Genomic DNA, 17,556 nt, shown 5'->3' on the forward strand with positions numbered 1-17,556 from the left:
TGCTCCCTGACTCCCAGAGGGCTCAGCAGGCTCTGTGGTTGCTGAGAGGTTACAGCTGTCTTGGAAAGGAAATGAACTGCTCTTCTGTGTCCGTGTAAAGGTGACGAAGGCCATTGACTTGTTTGGTGAAGCTGTTGAGAGCCTCCTGCTGAAGTACGGCGAGAAGGTGACAGGTGGGTGCCTCTGTGGCTGCTGTCAGCCTGCTTCTAACCGGCTACCAGATGATGTAAAGGACATTCCTGCCAGTTGTAAAACCCGTCACCTGGGCGCTGAGCCAGGGCAGGGTGTGCTCCCGGAGCAGCGCTTCTGTCACCTCCTGCAATGCTCTCTTATCTCCCCATTTCCCTTCTGAATTCCTTGCTCTGCCCACTGCACCGCTCTCTGAATACAGACCTAGGTGGTGATGTGGGTCTCCTCACTGCGGCACGCCAGGGTGAAAGCTCCCCACATGCCAGCCTGGAGCATCGCTGGGCTGCAGGACTACAGTGCAGGTGGGGTGTCTGAGTGGCCCTGTGTACCTGCTCTGCAGCCAAAAGCCACTACAAAGCTCTGCCACCCAGGGTCTGTGTCCTGGTCAGCATCATGCAGCCCTGATCCTGATGGCCTCCTGAACAGCTGTACGCTATTCATACCCTGCCCTCAGCATGCACATGACATTTCATTAACACCCAAGAGAGCCAGGACCCGACAAGGGCACCAGAAGTGATTGGCCAGTGGCTCTATCGGTTTGTTTAATTCTTTGGGGGCTGGGGCTGCACAGCAGTGTGCTGCTGAGCATTTGGCTCAGGAGAACGCTCCATGAGTCTGTGCGTTAGAGCCAATCAGCCAAGTGAGCTCCCCGTGCCAGGCTCCGGCGGCATCATACCCCCACCCAGGGTCTCCAGTCGGTGGGAGGGTCCTTGTAGCGGTTTCTGGCCTGCTGATGTATCTGTGTGGTGAGAGCCGGTTCGCTGGCTTCTGTGCAAGTTCTGCTGAGCTGCTGTTAGTTTTCAGTAGCGTAACACACGTGTGTGGACACACACCCCCTCTCACCAAAGTCTCTTCTCCCAGACCAACAGTTTCATCTGAAACGCGTGGCCGACGCTGCCATTGACATCTATGCCATGGCTGTGGTGATCTCCAGGTACGTGCGGCTAGCAGAGAGTGAGTGCTTGGGAACCCCGTTCCTGGCCTGGGCTGCCCACCGCTTGGTTAGGCTGACCCTCCCTGGCTGCGGAAGGAGCTTGTGGGCACGTGCTGCTAGTGCAGCCTTCCCTGCCCCAATAGATTGGCTACTCCAGGAGCCAGTGCAGAGAGCACTGCGGCAGGAGAGCTGCATGACCCTGTAGCACCTGGGAAGCCAAACAAAATGGAGTGAGACCCCGTGTCCCTCGAAAGCCAGGAATGTGCCTTTGCTCACCCAGTCAGGCGTCTCTAATACACGGTCGGATCCCAGCCGCTGGCGCCAGGGTGAGAATGGCGGAGTGAATGGGACATGCCACGCCTGCATGCAGGGCTCACTCTCTAGGGAAGGGCCCAGGGAAGCAGGGCAGTCCACTCCTGTCCTCTGGAACCCGGTCGCTTTGGGATGATGCTCTATGACTGGGCTGCTCAGACCCATTCTGACAAGTGCATCTTCTGTGCTCACAAAATCCTGTCCCTGTGGCCTCCCCTCGCGGCCACCGTCTTGTGTCCGCAGGGCCAGCCGCTCTCTGTCTCTGGGACAACCCACCGCTGAGCACGAGAAGCTCTTGTGTCAAACATGGAGCCATGAGGTAGGCTACAGGTGGCTGAGGGGCCGGGTTTGGTTCACTCGCTGTGGCGGGCGTATGGGCTTGTCAACACGCAAGCCCTGCTGTCAACTTGCTGCCAGTTCCTGCAAGAGAGCCCTGCGTGGCCAGTGTGCGTGAGCCCCCTGGGCAGGCCCTGGGCCCCCAGCATGAGAGCCCCACATGTCCCCCCACATGCCTTCAGCTCCCCCGTGCACACCCTGTATGACAGCCCTGTGTGGCCAGTGTGCGTGAGCCCCCTGCGCATCCTGGGCAGGCCCTGGACCCCCGGCATGAGAGCCCCCCATGTCCCCCCACGTGTCTTCAGCTCCCCCATGCACACCCTGTATGAGAGCCCTGCATGGCCAGTGTGCGTGAGCCCCCTGGGCAGGCCCTGGGCCCCCGGCATGAGAGCCCTGCATGGCCAGTGTGCGTGAGCCCCCTGGGCAGGCCCTGGGCCCCCGGCATGAGAGCCCTGCATGGCCAGTGTGCGTGAGCCCCCTGGGCAGGCCCTGGGCCCCCGGCATGAAAGCCCCACATGTCTCCCCACGTGCCTTCAGCTCCCCCGTGCACACCCTGTATGACAGCCCTGTGTGGCCACTGTGCGTGAGCCCCCTGCACACCCTGGGCAGGCCCTGGGCCCTCGGCATGAGAGCTCCCCACACCCCCCACGTGCCTTCAGCTCCCCCATGCACACCCTGTATGAGAGCCCTGCGTGGCCAGTGTGCGTGAGCCCCCTGCGCACCCTGGGCAGGCCCTGGGCCCCCGGCATGAAAGCCCCACATGTCCCCCCATGTGCCTTCAGCTCCCCCGTGCACACCCTGTATGAGAGCCCAGTGTGGCCTCCTGGGCGCCCCTCCATCTGCTTTCCATGTGCCCTGAGGCCCTCCCCCCCACATGCCTTGGGCGCCCTGCATGAGAGCCCTGCATGCCCTCCATGCACCCAGCACCCATGTACAATATGCTGCCTCGGCCCCCACGAGCTCGGTGCGGGCTACGTGAGGGGTGTTGATCTGCCACGTGGCCTGTGCAGGGCTGTAGCTACGTGAGGGATGTTGATCTGTCGCACGGTCTGTGCAGGGCTGTGGCTACGTGAGGGGTGTTGATCTGTCGCACGGTCTGTGCAGGGCCGTGGCTACGTGAGGGGTGTTGATCTGTCGCACAGTCTGTGCAGGGCCGTGGCTACGTGAGGGGTGTTGATCTGTCGCACGGTCTGTGCAGGGCCGTGGCTACGTGAGGGGTGTTGATCTGTCGCATGGTCTGTGCAGGGCCGTGGCTATGTGAGGGGTGTTGATCTGTGGCACGGTCTGTGCAGGGCTGTGGCTACGTGAGGGGTGTTGATCTGTCGCACGGTCTGTGCAGGGCCGTGGCTACGTGAGGGGTGTTGATCTGTTGCACGGTCTGTGCAGGGCTGTGGCTACGTGAGGGGTGTTGATCTGTCGCACGGTCTGTGCAGGGCTGTGGCTACGTGAGGGGTGTTGATCTGTCGCACGGTCTGTGCAGGGCTATGGCTACGTGAGGGGCGTTGATCTGTCACACGGTCTGTGCAGGGCCGTAGCTACGTGAGGGGTGTTGATCTGCCGCACCAGCAGCTGGAGCGGCCAGCAGCAGGTCCAGCTCCTAGGCAGAGGCATGCAGGCGGCTCTGCACAGCTCACGTCTGCAGGCACTCCCCCTCAGTTCCCATTGGCCTGTTCCTGGCCAATGGGAGTGCGGAGCCGGTGGTTGGGGCGTGTGTAACATGTGGAGCCCCGTGGCCCCCCACTTCTGGGGCACAGCACGGTGTCAGAGCAGGTAGAGACTAGCCTGCCTTAACCAGGCAGCACTGTTGACCGGACTTTTTGGTAAAAAACCAAACACCTGGTCACCCTATTACCGTACATACCATGGAAGGGAATACAAGTGTGGTTGCACTGACTTGTGACACTGGCTTCGGTTTCTCTGTCATTAGTGTCACTGTAACAGCTCAAGGAGTGAATTCTGGATCTCTCCCTGTCCAGCTCAGGGACTCTAGCTCCTGTCATAAGCATTGCACTGGCTAAAGGAGGTGACTGATGTCACGGAGTATGGGGGAGTCCAGCTCTGCACCCCTCTTCCTGGGACTCTCAGTGATGCTCAGCCAGCCAGTAAAACAGAAAGTTTATTGGACAATAGGAACACAGGCTACAGCAGAACTTGTAGGCACAAGCAGGACCCCTCAGTCAAGTCCTTCTGGGGGTTCAGGAAGCTTAGTTCCCAGGTTGGGATTCCCTGAATTCCAACCACCCAACCCAAAATCGAAAACTGAACTAACTCCCTCCAGCCGGCCCCTTCCTTTGTCCGGCTTCCCGGGCAAAGGTGCTGACACCCTTCCCCTCTCCCTAGCTCAGGTTACAGGCTTAGGTCCTGTCCCTCACCTAAAGACATCCCTGGCTCTCCCATCCCCCACACAGACAGTCCCTACTGCATCACATCTCTCCCCCCTTTGAGACTGAACTGAGCAGGGTCACTCTGCCCAGTGACCTGGGGAAGTTCAGGGCTCCCTCTTCGGGACAACGCGTCCGCTATCAGGTTGGCACTTCCCTTCACATGGACCACGTCCATGTCATAGTCCTGCAGGAGCAGGCTCCACCTCAGGAGCTTGGCGTTGGCTCCTTTCATCTGGTGCAGCCAGGTCAGGGGAGAGTGGTTGGTGTACACTGTGAAGTGTCGCCCAAAGAGATATGCTCTAGCTTCTTAAGGGCTCACACCATGGCCAGGCATTCCTTCTCGATGGCCGCGTAGTTTGCTCCCGGGGTAGCAGCTTCTTGCTCAGGTACACGATGGGGTGTCTCTCCCCCTTTCATCCTCCTGCATTAACACCAACCTGAGTCCCGTGTCTGAGGCATCGGTGAACACCATAAAGGGTTTGTCAAAATCTGGGTTTGCCAGAACTGGGCCACTAACCAGAGCCTCCTTCAGCGCCTGGAGAGCCTGCTGGCACTGCTCGGTCCAAATCATCTTGTCTGGCTTCCCCTTTTTGCACAGCTCAGTGATGGGGCCGGGCTATGGCGCTAAAGGGGCATGACCTTCGATAGTACCCTGCCATCCCAATAAAGGCCTGGACCTGCTTTTTGGTTTGGGGAGCAGGCCAGTCTCTGATCACCTCCACCTTGGCTGGTTCCGGCTTTAGGCAGCTGCTCCCCACCCGATGGCCCAGGTAAGATACTTCAGCCATCCCCACCTTGCACTTCTCAGCCTTTACGGTTAACCCAGCCTCCCGGAGTCGGTCCAGGACTTGTTTAACCTGGACACATGGTCCTCCCAGGTCTGGCTGAAGACGCAGATGTTGTCAATATACGCCACGGCAAAACTCTCCATCTAGGAGCAGCGCCAGGGTTTCTGGATGCCCTAGCGGACGGCCATTTAGCCGCCCCCCGCGAGTCCCAGGTGGACCTACCGATTTCAGTCAACGCCGGCGGATGTCCCGCTGCTGGAAAGGCTCCGGGGGAGCTGCCGCAGTCATTTCGGCGGGTGGTCCGGTCTGTCTAAAGGCTCCGGTGGACCTGCAGCAGGCACGACTGCAGTAGGTCCGCTGGAGCCTTTAGACCAGCGCACCGTCTGCTGAAATGACTGCAGCAGCTCCCCCGGAGCCTTTCCAGCCAGCAGACCGTCCGCCGGCTTGATGCGGTAGGTCCACTGGACCCGCGTGCTGCCCCGGCAAAAATAGCGCCCCCCCAAAATTCTGGCACCCTAGGCCATTGCCTAGGGTCGAGATGATCCAGGTGACCTTCCCCGTCTCGGGGTAACGAGTGGCAAAATCTATCACCACCAGAACGTATTTCTTCCCCGACGGGGTCGCCTTGCTGAAAGGTCCCACTATGTCCATGGCCACCTTCTGGAAAGGTTCTTCTATGATGGGTAAAGGCCTCAAAGCCGCTTTCCCTTGTCCCGGGCCTTCCCCACCCTCTGGCAGGGGTCACAGGATTGGCAGTACTGTCGGACCTGGGTAAAGACCCAGGCCAGTAAAAGTTCTGTAGCAGCCTCTGCCTGGTGCGCCATATTCCCTGGTGCCCTGCGAGAGGGATGTCATGGGCCAGGTACAGTAGCTTGTGGTGAAACTTCTGGGGAACCACCAGCTGTCTCCTGATCCCCCATGACTCTGCTTCCTCTGGGGAGCCATTCTCGGTACAGGAACCCCTTCTCCCACAGGAACCTCTCCTTGCAACCTCTCCTCATGGTCTGTTCCGCACTAAAGGTCAGCCCGGTCCCTGGGCTTCTGCAAGGAGGGATCTTTCTGCAACTTGGCCTGGAACTCAGCAGCTGGGACAGGGATGGGACCGGCTCTCTCTTGCTGGCTGGGTCTGAGGCCGCAGCCTCTCTGAGCTGTGCCCCTGGGCATTCCCTCCTACCAGGTTAGGGTCCTGCGCCTCGGGCAGAGTACCTCCCCGATTGTCAGGGCGCAGTGCCCTTCGTCGACTCTGACTACGGGTCACGACCAGGGCACCCCAGGTGTTGCTGAGCCAGACCTCCAGGTCCCCCCCCATTAACACCTCTGTGGGCAAATATAAGTGTACCCCCACATCCTTGGGGCCTTCTTGGCCTCCCACTTCAGGTGTACCCTTGCCACGGGCACCTTGAATGGGGTCCCACCCACGCCCATCAGGGTCAGGTAGGTGTCGGGCACCATCTGATCTGAGGCCACCACCTCAGGCCGGGCCAGTGTCACCTCTGCGCCCATGTCCCAGTACCCAGTGACTTTCCTCCCATCTACCTCCAGGGGAACAAGGCACTCTCTCCAGAGGGGCAGCCCACACCCACCCGGTAAACCAAGAACCCGGAAGCTGGAGCATCCAGCCCCCCCAGAGGAGCTGACCTGGCGCCCTCCTCCCTCCTTCGCAGGCGGTACGCGGCCAGCCCCGCTTTCCTGCGAACACTGCCCCTCGTCCAGCTGGGCCTCTACCAAGTTAACCCGGTGTGGGGTCGGTCTGCTCAGTCTGTCCTTGAGCCTGGGGTACTGGGACCGTATGTGGCCCCTCTGGCCACAGTGATAGCAGCTCATGTCCCGTTGGTCCCCTCGAACCGGTCGGTTGTCTCTGATGCTGTGCGTTCCCCTTGGGAGGGGGTTCTCCCTATTCCCCCTTTGGGAGGTCCCAGGATGACTCTCTCTCTGCATCACAGCAGGCCTGTTCCTTTGAGACTCCTCCCTGCCACCCCCCAACTGGCACTTCACAAACTCATCAGCCAGCTGCCCTGCGGGTCGCGTGTTCTCTGGCTTTTGGTCCCTCAACCACAGCCTCAGGTCAGGTGGGCACCGCTCATGCAGTTGCTCCAGTACCAGCAGTTTAACCACATCCCCCTTCATCTTGGGCCCCATCTGCCCACTTGCTGGCGTATCCCTCCATGCGGATGGCTAGTTGCAGATATGAGACCTCAGGGGTTTTATCCTGACTCTGGAACCTCTCCCGGTACATCTCAGGAGTCAGCGCAAACTCGTGCAGCAGGGCCTGTTTGAATAGTTCGTAGTTCCCTTTCTCTTCCTTTCCCAGCTGGCAGTACAATGCCACGACCTTGGGGTCCAGTAAGGGGGTGAGAACCCAGAGCCTGTCTGCTGGAGCTACCTGGTGCAGCTTGCAGGCCGTCTCAAAGGCATTCAGGAAGTCATCCCCCTCCTTACGCTGGGCCAGGATGCACTTATCAAAGCTCCGCATAGTCCTGGCCCCCCCTCACTCACCGCAGCTGGGGGCCCGCTGCCCCTCAGCCTCGCCAGTTCCAGCTCATGATGACGTTGTCGCTCTTTCTCCTCCCGGTCATGTTCTCTCTGTCTCTCTTTCTCCTCCAGTTCCCGCTGTCTTTGTCTCTCCTCATGTTCTCTCTGTCTCTCATGATCCTCCAGCTCTCTCAGTTTTAGCTCTCTCTCCCATTCCAGCCGCTTCCGCTCCACGGATGCTAAGCATCACCAGGAGGAACCCCTGCTGGCCAGGGGGGTCACGATGCCCTCGGTAGTCGCTGGGCTCCTCCCTGCCCTTCCCCTAGGCCTAGGAATGGGGGTCTCGGGAAGTCCTCAGCCGCTGGCTGACCACTCCCAGCTGGGACAGACACTGGTGCCTGCGCTGCATCTGCCAGCCTCCCTCCCTCAGAGACAGGGATCAGTTCATTCAAGCGATCTACCTCCTCCAGATGGGCAATCAGCTGGTCTTTGGTGAGCCTCCCTCTGCGCAGCCCCCTCTGCTTGCACAGCTCCACCAGGTCACTCTTAAGCTGCTTGGCGTACATCTTCCTGCTGGCCACTCACAGGCCGGGGTGCTCGCTGCTCCCCATGGTCTCCAGGGGGACCCCTAGTGCACGAGCCCTTGTTGAGGTCACCACCTCTCTGCCAGGGTCGAGCTGCGGACTCTTCCGCCCCTGGGACCGCTCACTGCAATCCCCCAGGGGACCCTGTTATTGCAAAGTCCTTCTCTCTGGTCACACATTCCCAGGGGTTAATCACCTCTGAAATTGCCCCTTCGTTTTACTGCTCCCCAGTCACTAACTGCAGGAAGCGCCGTCCATGGGGTGCAGTAGATCCCACCGCTGCCATCAGTTGTCACGGAGTATGGGGGAGTCCAGCTCTGCCCCCCTCTTCCTGGGACCCACAGTGGCTCTCAGCTAGCCAGTAAAACAGAAAGTGTATTGGACAATAGGAACGCAGCCTACAGCAGAGCTTGTAGGCACAAGCAGGACCCCTCAGTCGAGTCCTTCTGGGGGTTCAGGAAGCTTAGTTCCCAGGTTGGGATTCCCTGAATTCCAACCACCCAACCCAAAACCGAAAACTGAACTAACTCCCTCCAGCCGGCCCCTTCCTTTGTCCGGCTTCCCGGGCAAAGGTGCTGACACCCTTCCCCCCACCTGGCTCAGGTTACAGGCTCAGGTCCTGTCCCTCACCTAAAGTCATCCCCTACTCTCCCATCCCCCACACACAGTCCCTACTGCATCACAGCTGATCTCTGGTATCAGAGCATCAAGGGGATTTCTGATCGAATACACGTGCGGCTGCACAATGATAGTGTCTGCTTGTTGTATGTACATGGAGCCAGGGGCCGCTTTAGCTTTTTTGCTGCCCCATGCATTGCAGGCAGGCCGCCTTTGGTGGCTTGCCTGAGGGAGGTCCCCAGTCTCGAAGATTTTATGTACCTGCCGCTGAATTGCCACCGAATCCGTGGGACTGGCGGACCTCTTGCAGGCGCACCGCCGAAGGCTGCCTGACTGCCGCCCTCGTAGGGACTGGCAGGGCGCCCCCCGGCAGCTTGCCACCCCAGGCACGCGCTTGGAGCCGCCGCTGCATGGAGCCAGTACTGAAAGCTTGGCCCACTGCATATAAAATCACTTCCTAGGTCTGATTACTCAAGAGTTACAGGAAGTGGTTTAATACAAGGAAGTGACTGTGTGTTTCTTTGTCCAACGCAGGCATTTGAGCGAGTGAGAGAGAATCTCCGAGCAGTGAAATCTTCTACGTGGAATCAGTCCTTTGCTAACATGAAGCTAATATCTAATGCTGTTGTACAGAACCAAGGGATCCTAGCCACCCACCCTCTGGGCTTCTGAACAGAAATGGTGCTTTGGTTGACAATAAGCAACAGCTACACATCCTATTATATAGAAAAATATTACATTACACGCTGTTTGCTTCTGTCTAGCCCTGGCTGTGAGAAAACCAATACTGTGTCACAGCGTCACTGCATGCGGACTGCAGCAAGGGGCCATGCGTCTGTCCCGCTCTCTGAGAACCCTGAGCACGTGGACATAAAGCCCCCTCCCCTGTGGGTTGTTGGGGCAGCCTGCATAGATACCAGCTCCCCCCTGCTCCTCCGTCCTGGTCAAGGAGATTAATTTGGGCCACATGGGTTCCAGCTGAGACCAGGTGTTAACTGCCTCTTGCCTGCACCCTTCTAGCCTGCTCTGGGGGGTCTCATTGAGGCCTTTGCTGGGGGAGACAGAAGGTCACCCCAAGGTGCTCTGAGCCATGGCTGCTAGCGCCCCCCATTGTGTCCCTGGTTCTCTGGGGGAGGAAGAGAGGATCCTGGCTAAGTCAGTGCACAGACTCCTGGCCATCTCCCCGCTCTCCTGCCTCGTCCATCACCAAGTCCTGCTGTTGGGTGAGCCTGGGGGTTCGTGACCGTTGGCCGAGGGTTTTACTGACCCTGGCACAGGGGACTGTGAGCTTCTCACTGTCTTTACATGCCATGTGAGGTGAGCTCTGGTTTGGTAGGCTGGGATCTCACTAAGGGGCTGACTCAGCCCACATCTCTGAGTCCAGGCTGGTGCCTTCTCCAGCCCCGGCTGTCTGCAGTGTAGGATTGCACGGGCATGCTGGCCCTCGGGGCCAGTCTCTATGGCTGTCTCTTGGGGAAACGCTACCAGCCACCTGCAGCTCATGCAGAGATTAGATTTTGCCTGCTTGTGGGCTGATGCAAGGGGAAAGTCCAGGCAAGCAGAACTTGGCAGGGCTAGCTTAGGTCACGTGTGGTGGATGTGGGCCCCGGGGCTGCCAGGGGAGCTGGAAACAAAAGGGCTGGTATTCTGGGAGCCCATGTTCTCCAGCGTCTGGTGGCACATTCCTGCAGCCATCAGCCTGCAGGCCCTGGGGGCGCAGCCCAGTGACTCTGTGAGGCACACGTCACTTGGGGCATGTGCACCGGGCTTTGCTCACAGAAGACTGCATGGTATCAGCTGTGGGAACATTGAGAACTGCTAAGAGGCTGCTGCATTTCCATGATGACTGGGACAAGCCCTGCTTCTGATGCATGTTGAGGGCTTTGTCCTCTTTGGCTGACGTGAGCTGTGCACCCAGCCCCAGGTGCCAGGAATAGCTGGGGCCCTGGTGACCGAATTCAGCAGAGCTGATTTAGGTCAGATATTAATTAAAATACTTCGTGAATATGACCATTTGAGAGACAGGGTGGGTGAGGTATGTCTTTTATCTTCCTTAGCTCTGTATGGCTCGAAAGCTTGCCTCTCTCTCCAACAGATGTTGGTCCAATTAAAGATATTCCCTCCCCCATATCCTGGGAGTGACATGGCTACACCACCACTGGGTATCACCCTGCCGGTGTGAAGCTGGAAAGGGAGGTGCTGAAAGCTCAGCAAACTGACACTCCAGATCCAGTGAACCAAAAACACAAACCTGTTTCCTAATCAGGTCCCAGTGTCCCACGTGTCAAGCTCTGAGCTCAAGTGTCCATTTGGACATTCCTCCGCCTTTGTCTCCTCCACATGAAACAAACGAGCGTGTATGATTCAGCAGATTTACATGCGTGCTCAGCCAGGGCTGCAACCTCCCCTGCTCCCTAAAGGAGCCCATCAAATCCAGATCCCTGGAATGCAGCACTTCCCTTTGTCTCCTGCGCAGCTGAGCTGTTTGAGTGCTGTGTGATTCAGAGGCTGGTGCAGCGGGAGTTATAGATGCCACAGGCAAAGTCACACATCAGTGTTTGCTGGAAATGGGGCAGGCTTAGGTGCTGCTGCTAAACAAAAAGGGTTTTTGTGGAATGCCACAAATTATTCAGCTTGCAGCAAAATCCTTGTCCATGTGCAGGTAGCACCCTGGAGGCAGGAGCATGCATGGCCCAAATACCACTTGGAAAGCAGTTGCTGTTCTAGCAGAGTGGAGCAGAAGTCTGCTTTAACAAAAGAGCAGTTGGCCCTGCAGCGAGGGCAACGTACTCCCACAATCGGCGTCTCCCCTACTCCCCACTGTATCTCCTGTAGATTTCTTTGCCACATGTGGGGAGGTGGATCAACCTGATGGGGGTTGCGTGCCCATGGAAAGGCATACCAGACGGTGTGCCCCATACTATGGGAAGCAGCACAGGATACATGGGGGAAGTAAATCAGTCTCATGATCCTGCCCTCAGGCCAGATTTTCGAAGGGCAGAGCCCCCAGGATGACAAATAAGAGCAGCATCTGTGAAACAGACTCAGCACCTCTGAAAGATCAGCCCCCGCTCATGCGTTGAGCAGGATGGGCAGCTCAGGAGGAGAGCCCTGTGGGGCAGAAGGGGGTGAGGCCAGGGGGGTGAGCTTAACACCTGGGCGCTGTGGGGGGGCAAGTGGCAGGAGGCTCAGCCACTGAGAGGCCAGGCTGAAATATCAATACCAGCCAGAGGAGACCCCGTAGCACGAGCAGACGGCAGCAATCTGGAGCAGCAACTTCACTGTCACTCTGGCCCTGGGGCTGCGAAGTGCTGCCTCCCGGAGCGGTCAGTGGTGACCCTGGGGGTATGTGACTGACTAGATGGAGGAAGGGAATAAAGGGAGAGTGGCAGCCCCAAGGAATCCATCACAAGCGACTCTGACTGACGGGGTCCTGACAGGGCATCACCTGCTGTCTGGACACAGGATGTGGGCATGGGCAGTGCAGTTCTGGAGGGAATGGCACCGGCAGGGGCATACGGCACACTGCTGGGGGCAGGCTCCAGCGTGGCAGGATTGTGATCAGAGAGTGAGCTGGCAGTGGTCTCCGGGACAGGTGGTGGCTGGCACAGAGAGCAGCAAGCCCATGGAGCAGAGCGTTGAACAGCACAGGTGAGAGCGGATGCCCCACACTGAGCACACAGCACAGCATTCATGAGCTGCCAACAGAGGACATCACAGGCAGGAGCTCCATTGCATATGACTGACTGATCCCAGGAATGCCTGGCGCTCGGCCAGGGCTCACCGGTCCCAGGTATGTTCATGCTAGTGTCAGGGTCACAAAGCCGGCGCAGCATGTCCCAGCATGCAGGCAAATGGCAGACAGAGCAGTGCAGGACAGCACTGGCCAGAGCCCAGCAGAGTGTCAGGCTCTGGCCACCTAACAAGTGCAGCTGGCTGGAGCAGGCTGCCTGATTGGCTTCAGCCGGTTGGTTGGAGAAGGCAGCAGATGGCTCTGAAGCAGGAGCAGTTCAGGAGCTGCTCACGGTGTGTACTGCAGCTGGAAGAGGTTCTGTGCTTGCCTGTCCCGAGCCTTGACTCAGACCAGGTAACCCAGTCCTGGCACTTCCCTGATTTCTGCCTTCAACTCCAACCTGGGTTCTGGCCTCTGGCTCAGTTCCTGTCTCCTGCACTAGATGCTGGTCATGAGGGCCATGCTGGGTCACAGACAAGGCTGCTGCTGAAGCTTCTGGCTCTCCCAGTGCTAAGCTCTGGCAGGCACCTGTGTATGTTTAAACGAGGCTCATAACCCAAGGGGCCCAGGGCAAAGCAGGTCCCCGGCACAGGGGTGTGGTTACCATGGTTGTGAGCACACGAGGAGGCCAATGCTGCGGAGTGAGATGCCACAGTCGGGCATCATGTTGATTGCCAAATGCTGAGCACCCTGAGCCCTATGGAGCCAGTGGGTGCTGCAGGGACCCTGCTTCTCTGGAGCTCAGGCTGGTTTCATTTTGGTGCCCAGCTCTAGATGTGGGGAACACGATTGCCATGGTGGCCTGGGTGTGTGGCCAGCAGACCGAGCCATTGCATGGGGGAAGGTGCCACAGCCCTTGTTGCATGACCCACGTGGTATCACAGGGCGGAGGCAGCATGCAGCACCCTGGGGAATTAAACAGCTGCCCGTTGCCAGGCACTGCCATAGACCGGGCCCAGCCGGGTATGGGGGTGGGGTGGGGGAGGTGACCTCCCTGCTGGCTTCTCTGCAGAGCACAGGTGCCGTGCCGTGAGGTGGGCTGCAGCCTGCGTGCTGGTTTCTGCTGCACAGCACTATGATGTGCAGGCAACTGCCGTGACAGAACTAGGGGTTTGCTCCCTTTGTGTGGGAAGGGCAATCTGGTGGCTGCAGGCAGGAATAAGGCAGAACTGGCCAGGATTAGCATGAGGGGTGGCTGATTATCCTGTGCATGTGTGTGCAGGCACAGTGCATGCAGACCAGGGCATGACAGGGTTTTCCCTAGGCTGTGGATGAGTGGCCATCTGCCAGCAGACTGTGCTGTGCTCCCCAGTCCCCCAGTCACCAGTTGTCATTGTGCCTCAGTGGGTCACGCTGAGGATGCCAGCTTCAGGACAAAGTGCTGAGAAATAGGGCGAATGCACCCAAAAGTGGTGGTTTTTCTTCCACAAGCTATACCAAACCTGTGGCAAAAGTAAACTTCTGCCTCACCACACTGGCTGACTAGAAGTCAGGCATACGGTATCCTTAGGAATCCCAGCCCTTGCCACAACCCAGACACTAGACATAATGATGAGTGGCTATTTAAAATCAGTTTCATTAGATGGTTCTTCTAATCTCAAGATCAGTCCCATACCCAGGTCAATATATAATGCAGATCTTACCCAATAATCATGCTGTTGCCAGTCCTTTAGTATCTAATATCTAGAGATTTATTTTAGGGCTGCCAAGTGATTCAAAAAATGAATCACGATTAATCGCGCAGTTCACAGAATGACCCAACACGATACTGAGTGGGGTAATGTAGTGCCAGGCCTGGAAGAAGATGGAGAGCTGTAGGAACATCTCCCTCCTCCAGGTGCATTGCTGTGAAGATGCTGGCCTGTGGGGCAGGGAGTTTTAAAAAGAGCTTTAACAAGCAGTGAGGTGACCATATTTTCTCAAAGGGAAAACGAGACACCATGTGGGGCTGGCCCAAGGCCCCCTGCATGGGGCCAGCCTGAAGCCACCTGTCCAGTGGAGCTGGCCAGGCCCAGCCTGCTCTCCTGAGCTCTCCCTCCCTTCTGCTCAGGGCTGGCGTTACCGCTCTCCCACTGAACCCACACATTCCTATGCACCCCGCTAGGGGTCGCACCCCACTTTTTTGACAAAACTGGGCATTTGAACTGTTTGCTCTTGCCAGCTGATTATCCGTTGGCAAAAGTTAATGGGACGAATGCCCAGTTTTGCCAAAAAATGTTGGGATGGATGGGACAGAGCTTAAAGGAGATCTGTGTAGGGAACGGTGGCACCGCGGTGCTGTTGCGGTGGTACCTGAGATGGCAGCAGGTGGGGGGCTTTAGAGGATAGGGAGGATGGATCAGGAGCCTTCACATGGCTTCTCTGAGCCACTACTTTGCAGAGCTGTCACTTCGGGAGCAGGAGGTACTGTCCAAGGGAGCAATTCAACCCAAATGCGCACAAACACAGACAAAAACACACACGCACACACAAAGAAGAGGAACCAAACACTTAAGTTCTCCAAAACGAGGCATTCTCAGCAAGCCTTTTGCAGAGGGAGGGAAAAGTGAAAAGAGGAGTCTGCTGATTAGACACATTTGACAACCAGCGCTACAAGACTGGAAGCTGCAGGCAGTTGCACTCCAAGAAATACCGCACCTTTTTCAATGATGCTGCATCATTCCTATAGCACTATAAGTGTGTCCAATGATTTACAAAGTTTGCTGCCCTGAAGTCCTTGCAATTTAAAATCCAAGCCCAGAAGCCCATCTCACATAAAAACCGCCCTACTGGATCAGACCAAAGGTCCATCCAGCCCTGTATCCTGTCTCCCGACAGTGGCCAATGCCAGGTGCCCCAGAGGGAGTGAACCTAACAGGCAATGATCAAGTGATCTCTCTCCTGCCATCCATCTCCACTCTCTGACAAACAGAGGCTGAGGCAGGGCTGGTGTAACCACTAGGCAAACTAGGTGGTTGCCTAGGGCGCCAAGATTTGGGGGGCGCCAAAAAGCGGTGCTCTGCCTGGGGCACCGAGAGGCCCCTGCTGCACCGGGGCTTCCCAGGCGGCTGGCACAGCTGCCCGGCTTGGCAGGGAGGAGCCACTTTCTGAAGGCACCGAAAGCCAGAGCATCGCACTTGCAGCAGCGATGAGCCCCAGCCATGGAGGAGCCAGCATGGCGTGGCACATGCAGGGGGGCAGCAGCCCTGCAAAGGCGGTGGGGCCATTAGCAGGGAGCAGCCACGCCCCCCACAGCCCAGATTGCCTCGCATCAGGGATCTCCGGCAGTTCTAGAGCTTATCCCCTCCCCTCCTCCTTCTCCCCTCTCCTGCAGCCCAGCACGGCGGGGGCCAGGCTGTGAGATCCACGGGGCAGTGCGGCCAGCAGCATGTTTGCGGTAGCGTGCCAGGGGGGTTGGAGAAGGGGCAGTGGGTCTGCCACAACCATAGGGGTAGCCTAATTCCTCCTTACCTGTCAGGGGCTAAGACGCTCAAGTAACCTGGTTGGCACCTGACCAAAGGAACTAATGGGGACAAAAGATACTTTCAGATCTGTGGAGTGGGGGGAGAGGCTTTTGAGGTTTTTTTCTGTGCCTGTTTGCTCTTGGGACTAAGAGGGAGAGGACATCAGTCCATGTTCTCCAGATCTTTCTGAACAAGTCTCTCATATTTCAAACTTGTAAGTAACAGCCAGGCAAGGTGTGTTAGTTTCTTTGTTTTCTCAACTTGTGAATTTTCCCTTTGCTAGAGGGAGGTTTATCCATGTTTTGTTATAACTTTGAAACTAAGGCTAGAGGGGGTTCCTCTGTGCTCTCTGAATCTTCTGCTTCTCTGTAAGGTTAACTACCAGCCTACATTTACAGAGGTGATTCTTTTACCTTCTTCTCTTTAAATAAAATCCTTTTCTTTAAGAATCTGACTGATTTTTCCATTGGTCTAAGACCCAGGGGGTTGGGTCTGTAGTCCCTTTGTAACCAGTTGATGAGGATATATGCTCAAACCTTCCCCAGGAAAGGGGGTGAAGGCTTGGGGAAATATTTTGGGGGAATAGGACTCCAGTTGGTCCTTTCCCTGACTGTTGGTTAAATCACTTGGTGATGGCAGCGATCCCAAGGCAAGAAAGAAATCTGTGCCTTGAGGAAGTTTTAACCTAAGCTGGTAAGAATAAGCTTAAGGAGTCTTTCATGTGGTTCCCACATCAGTACTCCAGAGTTCAGAGTGGGGAAGGAACCCTGACAGGGTCTCTGAAGGGGGCAGTCAAGGGACAGAGAGCAGGGGGGTTGGATGGGTTGGTGGTTCTGGGGGGGATGTCAGGGGAAGGGGTATGGAGAGGGGTTGGGGACAGGGGCAGGCAGACAGGAAACGGGAGGGTTAGATTGGTCAGGGGTTCGGGGGGCCAGGCTGAGAGAAGCAGCTCCATGGGCATTTCACCTTTGAAATGCAAACACGGGGGGGACTGTCTGGGGCAGGGGTGTGGAGAGGGGTTGGGGCAGTCCAAGGACCAGGGAGTGGGGGTGTTAGATGTGGTCAGTGGTTTCGGGGGGGCATCAAGCGACAGGGGAGTGGTTGGATGGGTGTGGGAAGTCCTGGGGCAAATGACAGAAACTAAAATTTTCCTGCTGTTGGAGCGACGGGTGCTGTTGGATAGGGGTCAGGCGAAGTCAGGGATGAGGTAAGGGTATGAGAGATCCTACTAGACGGAGAACAGATAGTGTGGTGGGGCAGATTTCTGCAGGAGAGGGGGCAGTCAGGGACACAGGAGAAGAAGGTTAGATAGTGGGTGGCGGGTCCTGGAGAGCAGTGATTAGGGCACTGTGAGGTCCGGTCGTGGAGGGGACAAGAGACGGAGGTGGGTTGAGGTTCTGTGGGGGCAAGTCACGGGGTGGGAAGTTGGTAGGGAGTGGATGGGGGGCCGCAAAGTGGAACGTTTCGCTAGGGCACTCACAATATTACGTTTGCGCACCAGCCCTGGGCGTAAGGACACCTACCTCACACCCTCTCTATGATAATGTTAAAGTAAACAGCAATTTATGGAGCTTAACCTCCATGAATTGTAACCTAGTTCTCTATTTTTGAAACCTCTGTGTTATAGTCCCACCCATCACGAACCGTCCTTCAGGTAAGGAGTTCCACATTAGTTGACTGTTGCACTGTGGTGACAAGAACTTCTTCTTTTATTTGTTTTAAACCTGCTGCCATTAATTTCATTGGTGGCCCCTAGTTCTTAC

The 17,556-nt window shown here is 57.2% G+C and overlaps 1 protein-coding gene and 1 long non-coding RNA gene across 2 annotated transcripts in view; both read left to right on the forward strand.

The window, feature by feature from the left end:
* The window catches only part of LOC116828964 (very long-chain specific acyl-CoA dehydrogenase, mitochondrial-like), a 45,435-nt gene extending 35,589 nt beyond the window's left edge, over positions 1 to 9,846 (forward strand). The window contains exons 17-20 of the mRNA XM_032787525.2: positions 101 to 173; positions 1,051 to 1,123; positions 1,679 to 1,754; positions 9,152 to 9,846. Of these exons, the coding sequence (XP_032643416.1) occupies positions 101 to 173; positions 1,051 to 1,123; positions 1,679 to 1,754; positions 9,152 to 9,289 (360 nt within the window). The 3' untranslated portion in view covers positions 9,290 to 9,846. The remainder of the gene's footprint in view (positions 1 to 100; positions 174 to 1,050; positions 1,124 to 1,678; positions 1,755 to 9,151) is intronic.
* LOC142047248 (uncharacterized) overlaps positions 1 to 17,556 on the forward strand; it is a 498,878-nt gene that overhangs the window by 399,189 nt on the left and 82,133 nt on the right. The gene's annotated exons all lie outside the window — the stretch shown is intronic.

The sequence above is a fragment of the Chelonoidis abingdonii genome, chromosome 8 (assembly GCF_003597395.2).
Source record: "Chelonoidis abingdonii isolate Lonesome George chromosome 8, CheloAbing_2.0, whole genome shotgun sequence".
Lineage (NCBI taxonomy): Eukaryota > Metazoa > Chordata > Testudines > Testudinidae > Chelonoidis > Chelonoidis abingdonii.